The sequence below is a fragment of the Salvelinus sp. IW2-2015 genome, linkage group LG18, assembly GCF_002910315.2.
Source record: "Salvelinus sp. IW2-2015 linkage group LG18, ASM291031v2, whole genome shotgun sequence".
Lineage (NCBI taxonomy): Eukaryota > Metazoa > Chordata > Actinopteri > Salmoniformes > Salmonidae > Salvelinus > Salvelinus sp. IW2-2015.
In genome coordinates this window covers 69038526-69045127 of record NC_036858.1, presented here as the reverse complement: position 1 = coordinate 69045127, position 6602 = coordinate 69038526, and the positions used below count along the sequence as shown (strand labels likewise).

The window sequence follows — 6602 nt, the reverse complement described above, 5'->3', positions numbered from 1 at the left end:
AAACAAGAACACAACAACATATGTACTGCCTGTAGACATCTATGTGGCAGTGGGAGAGGTTGAAAACAAGAACACAACAACATATGTACTGAGGTTGAATATTATTGAGTTTTAACTACTGTTTTTCTCTGTCATGTAACATAACCTCTACGTTTGACTTCTGTTCAAGTAGCACCATTCAGTACTTAAGGGTCCTGCCCACTCACAATCGCTCAGATACTGTACATTAGCTGTCTAGGTAGGTACAGTTTTGACTGTACCTAATCCTGTTTAAACCACATTTCTACTGACCAAACTCATTTTGTTAGTGGTCGTGATGGCTTTGGCACAACTTTGCAGTTGTCAGAATTTTGGTCAATGAGGTTCTTAAACAAAAGCTGCAATTTATCACATTATTGTGTCGGTGACTAGCTGCTTGATAGATAATTGCTTGGCCGTATTATTAAGCAGCTTACGTATTGCGCTTTTTTCAAGATACAATCAGTAGTCCAGCATGATACATACTGTACACGTTGTCCGTTGTCTGACACGTATACCTCACCATTCATCCTGTACACRTGGGATAATAATAATTGCACTAAGAGGTATTCTGCCGGCCATTTCTACTGCCCCTGCTCTTTTCTCTTCATGAGCACATGTTAAAACGGGCTTCTGGCCTTATGGTCACTAGTTTCAGAGATGCATTGACTAGCATGGTGGCACAACCATTTTAATCTTCCCCAAACCTTTGGGCTCACCCCATGTAGACCTGCTTAAAGTGGTCACATTCGTTACAGAAGCCTTGCTTCTCTATGTTGGCATAGTGGTCACAGCCTTGGGCTTTACAGCTCTGCTTCATCGTCTCCTTAGGTGCCCCTGGCCTCTCCCTGCGGCTCTCTCTCTGCCCCCGCGTGGCCCGGCACTCTGGACACAGGTCTGTGCAGCCGGGGGAGAAGTTACTGCAGCCATTCCACCTGCACTGGGTCTGGGTCTGTCTGGGTCTGTCTTGTTCTGGTTTAGCAGTTCGCTGCAGATAGAGAAAAACAAAGAGGAAACAAATCATTCTACACTCTGAAACTGTAAAAATGATTTGCAATTCAAGATGTGGTGTACAGTCACTGGGCCCTGTGTGAGAGGGAGGGAGACACTCACCATGACCAGCGGAGGGGAGTGGGCAGCAGGAGCCCTGGTAGCATTCTGGTTGAACCTGGAGCTCTGCTCGTTAAAGAAGCACTTGTTACAGTAGCCCTCCAGCATGGCCTTGCCCATGGCCCCACACCCCGGGCCCTGACAGCGCGAAGCATTCTGGAAGCCTGCCTCCGACGCGTGGCGAGTCTGGATTGAAGCAGGAGGTGGAAGAGTCGCTACTGGAGGAGATAAACCCAGAGAAACCACATGTCAAACTCACATATGACCACACACAATATCAACTATTCTTGAGATTCAGGTGAATTTGCAGCTTTTCCAGTTGTGTCTGGTGTAAACATCGAGTTAGTTTCATGTTGTTTCTAARTATACTGACATAAGTAGACCAAGATAAGACATGACAGCTGTGGCTTTTGATGTGGCCTGATTCCTTTAGATTAAATCTATATATTTTGCTGGGACATGAAAAGAAAAGCATTTCTTGTTAAAATGACTAAGAACAAGCATCTGGTTAGACTTACGGTGGTTGGTCTGATAATCCATATAGCAGATGGTGCAGAATCCACACTTCTGTTGAGTCCCAAAGAACTGGCATCCTGACCTCTTACAGGGCCGGCCCGAGCACTCAGATTCCCTGGGCGGGGGCTGGGTCCATAACGACCCAGAAGAGGACACTGCTGCCGGCGGCTGGGGCTCCTCGCCCCGCTCTGTGCCAGTACTCTGGAAGCACGGGGGGCACAGTCCGTTAAATATCCTGAAGGCCTCCTGGTGGCACATGCCGCACCTCCCTGGTGCATTCTGCCGGCTGTTAAAGCAGCGTTCACACAGACCATTGTGCTCCTTGCTGCGGGTGAAAACGCAGCCAGGCATCTTGCACTTCATGGCATGGGTTTCGCTGTAACGGCAGGACGCTGAGTGCGGTGGAGCGACCGAGAGCGGGCTGGATAACACCGCCAGGCAGCCAGGGGGGCTGGGCCGTACTCTACTACTACACCCCGGCTCACAAGCCTGACTACCGCCTTTCGTAGGGGCAGCCTCTATCCTCCCGTTGGGCTGGCCCTGGCGTTTCTCAAAGCACTCGTGGCAGTGTGGCTGGGTGTCCACGGAGACGTAGAAGGTGCACCGTGGTGTGGCACATCGGATCTCGATGAGGGACAGCTGAGACACGGAGAAGGGGGGTGGTCTATGGGGGTGGGGGGCGGCACACAGTTGGTCCTTGTCCTCCTGCCAGCGCTTGTACTCGTGGTTGACCAACTGGAGGTAGTCCTCCATCAGGTTCATGTCCTCAGGCAGGTTCCCTTCATCCAGCCTGGGAAAGGCAGCACGCAACACACTCAATACTACTGATAGGATAATTATACACCTCTTGGCCAGGCCGACAGGTCATCAATAATGACAATTGGTTCTCAACTTGACCCACCCCAATAAATAAAGTACTATTATGCCACAAAGACTTTTTGAAAACAGATTTGTATTGTGCTTTTTAAACAGTGCTTTACATCCTGTTCTCTATCATTCTCCATGCCTCTAGCATCCCACCCACCTGGCAGCATTGATGATGCGTGTGGTATCGTAGCCCAGTCCAATGACAGGGATCTCCATCAGCATTAGGTAGTCCTTCAGAAGCCTCTCCTTCTGCGTCTGCTCCTTCTCCATCAAGAAGTGCACGTTGAGCTCCTCGAAGCCCCCATGACCCGGGTTGATCAGCGGCACTGCTCGGATCTCTGAGGCACACAGTCATAATGATGATAAACAGTAAGTAGTATATAGCTAGCACCTTTCTGGGACACAATGACACTGTACACCAAAACAGCACAATAAATGACCCAATTTAGTAAGATGTGGAAGATAGGTCACATTCCCCCTCATCCTACAAGCACTTCTCAACACAGTAATCTATCAACGACGGTTACTGTTCACACCTGGGCCACTGTCTTTGATGGTGATGAGGGGGGCAAAGTGCTGGGAGTCGTAGCCRAGCACTATGGGGTACTTGTAGCACTCCCTTGGAGGCCAGTGCAAAGGCAGGTAGATGCCCCCCACATTGAGGGGAGAGAAGGAGGAGCAGGACCTCATGCTGCGCAGCACCTGGTCTGTAAGGATACAGCCATGAGTTAGTCACTGAACACAATACAGCACACTGACTGCTTCTACTGCTGTAGTAGACACACCTACAGACACAGCACACTGACTGCTTCTACTGCTGTAGTAGACACACCTACAGACACAGCACACTGACTACTTCTACTGCTATAGTAGACAAACCTACAAAAAGACAGCACACTGACTGATTCTACTGCTGTAGTAGACAAATCTACAGAAAGACCTACAGAAACTGCATATACGTCTGGGTTTGAACTTCTGATGAACTGAGTGATGAGAGGCTCCATTGAGAAAGGCTGTACCTGCGATGACGATGATGGGCCTGCGGAGGATGTTGGAGAGGATAAAGATGTGCATGTCCTCCAGGGAGTCAAAATGCAGCCCGTTGCTGCTGGACACAGGCGAAGCCATCTTGATGATCTTCTCCCATTCCTCCTCCCAATTCTGACAGAAGAATAATCAATTACAAACAATTTAGCTGCTTTGATCCTACTAACATCCTACATGATCCTACTAACAGGTGATACTACTAACAGACCTGGGTGATACTACTAACCACCCTTGGTGATACTACTAACAGACCTGGGTGATACTACTAACAGACCTGGGTGATACTACTAACAGACATGGGTGATACTACTAACACACCTGGGTGATACTACTAACAGACCTGGGTGATTACTACTAACACAACCTGTGTGATACTTACTAACACACCTGGGTGATACTACTAAACAGACCTGGGTGATACTAGTAACAGGTGCATACTACTAAGCAGACCTGGGTGAAAAACTACTTAACAATACCTGGGTGATACTACTAAACAGACCTGGGTGTACTAGTAACAGGTGATACTACTAAACAGACGCTGGGTGAAACTACTAACATATTACCTGGGTGATGACACTTACACATGCCCTGGGTGATACTAGTGCACAAGCGATGGATAGGGAGCATATGAACCTACTAGACGAGACCTGGGTTGGATCACTAGTAAACAAGGTGATACTACTCCTATTAACAGACCTGGGTGATACACTATGTTAAAAACAGGTGTCACTTAACTATCAGACCTGGTGAATACTAGAGACTAAACAGATCCTGGGCGAAAACATACTATTTATCGTAAGACCTGGGTGAAACATCTACCTAACAGACTTGGGTAAACATAAGTCAACCTAGGTTGATACTGTACATAAAACAGACCTGGGTTGATACTAACTAACAGGTGAATACTACTAACGAGATTCCTGTCGAGGCTGATACTTGGAGCTCAATGACCTGGGCAAATACTACTAACCATGAATCATGGGTGATACTCTAACAGTGATAACTGACTGAGACAGTAACCTGGGTGATACTAATCTACAGATGAACAACTACTAAATATACCACCTGGGTGAGTAACTACTCAGACAATTACCTTGAGAGTTAAATTTAGCACGCGTTGATACGCTGGAGTCAGAAATTTAATGTCAAACTACTTATTCAATACTCTGGCCTATGGTTTGCACTTGGGATAGTTAAGTTTGCCAAGGTTCCTCAAAGTGCTAACATTCCAAAAACTAAATCAAGCACACATATTACTAGAACAACTTGTATCAAGTATTTGACGTTATGTCTTTGGCCCAGGTATGCTATAGTAAACACCAATCCTGGTCGTAGAGGAGGTCCTGCTATTCAATACACAGATCCTGGTTGTAAGAGGAGGTCTGCTATTAGTATAAACATCTAGGTCGTAGAGGAGGTCTGCTATTAAACAATAACTGCTAGATCTGCTATATAGACGGAAATCACACATCACGGTCGTGAGAGGAGGTCTGCTATAGTACACATCTGGTGTCGTAGAGGAGGCCTGCTGTATTCAAACAATCCAGGTCGTAAAAGGAGGTCTGCTATAGTAACACCCACCTGGTACGTAGAGGAAGGTTCTAGCATAAGTACACCAATCTGGTCGTAGTAGGATTCTGCTATTATCAGAACACCATCCCTGGTCGTAGAGGAGTTCTGCCTGTATAGGTAAACCAATCCTGGTCGTGAGAGGAGGTAATGCTGATTTCAAACACAATACTGGTCGTAAAGGAGGGTCTGTATAAGATAACAGCCGATGTTCAGAGTCTAAGGGCCTCAGTCAAGTAGGAGGTCATGCGATATTTGTGGTAAGCCAACATCCTGGTAGTAGAGGAAGGTCTGCTATAGTATATCACCATCCAATTGGTCGTAGGAGGGAGTACTGGCTATAGTAAACGTCATCTGGTGTAGAAGGAGGTTGCTATAGTAACACAAACTGTCGTGGGTAGGGTCGCTAGAAGGCAAGAAAGCTGGTCATTAGGAAGTTCTCTAACTACAAATCACCTGGTCCGGTAAGAGGAGGTCTTGCTATAGTAACACACCATGGTATGTTTACTAGTAGCACTCTGTTGAGAGGAGGTCTGCTATAGTAAGCACCATCAATGTCGCTATGAGAGGAGGTCTCTCTATAGTACACCATCCTGGTTGGTAGAGGAGGTCTGCCTATCTGTAACACATCCTGGTCATAGAGGAGGTGCTGCTATAGTAAACACCATCCTGGTTGTAGAGGAGGTTGCTATCGTAAACACCATCTGGTCGTAGAGGAGGTCTGCTATAGGAACACCATCCCTGGTCGTAGAGGAGGTCTGGTATAGTAACACCATCCTGTCGTATGAGGAGGTCTATTGCTATGTTAAACCCATCCCTGGTCGGTAGAAGGAGGTCCCTGCTATAGTAACACTTATCCTGGTCGCTAGAGGAGGTGTCTGCTATTCAAACACAACCACGGATTGTAGAGGGGGCCTCCGTTCCGATCACCCATGGTGCTGTAAACGCATGGCCAGATCTGGGTGAACTCCTGAGACTGCAAGTAGCTCTGTCTTGGAAACAGGTGCTTCTAAAAGATGCCTGTTTTCGGTCTCCTTGAAGCACACTGTGCTAGTGGCCTTTCCTCAGGACCAGGTCTCGTGTCCTGCACCCCCAGCATGTACTTCGAGAAGCAGCATGGAGAAAGGGACCAGTTCCCACTCTCCTGCAACATGACATTTCAAAGCCATGACATATGGGGGTAGATATTTACATACAGGTGTAGGCTCTTTTATTGAATCAACTCTTTTGTTGCTGAGTTAATGATGATGTTCACGTCATTCAAACTTTGTAGAGTTGTCCAATCTGGTTTTGATCCAGGCATGTAGAGTGGAGGGTAAGTTTATTCTACCTAGTGCCCGTTACTCAATACAATCCTTTACTATGAATTCGTGTTTTGTGAAATATAAAACTTCCATCTTTCACATCACCACAGGGTAAAGACTGCGAGTTATTAACAGCAAAAAACTATCCATCGCCCTTGACAAAGACCTGTA

The 6602-nt window shown here is 46.9% G+C and overlaps 1 protein-coding gene across 1 annotated transcript in view; it reads right to left on the bottom strand.

Moving 5' to 3' along the window:
• Positions 1-6: 6 nt before the first annotated feature.
• LOC111978266 (tumor necrosis factor alpha-induced protein 3) overlaps positions 7-6602 on the bottom strand; it is a 19576-nt gene continuing 12980 nt past the window's right edge. Inside the window, exons 4-9 of the mRNA XM_024008231.1 lie at positions 3531-3672; positions 3048-3218; positions 2669-2849; positions 1647-2434; positions 1132-1346; positions 7-1006 (exon numbers count right to left, since the gene is read on the bottom strand). Of these exons, the coding sequence (XP_023863999.1) occupies positions 734-1006; positions 1132-1346; positions 1647-2434; positions 2669-2849; positions 3048-3218; positions 3531-3672 (1770 nt within the window). The 3' untranslated portion in view covers positions 7-733. The remainder of the gene's footprint in view (positions 1007-1131; positions 1347-1646; positions 2435-2668; positions 2850-3047; positions 3219-3530; positions 3673-6602) is intronic.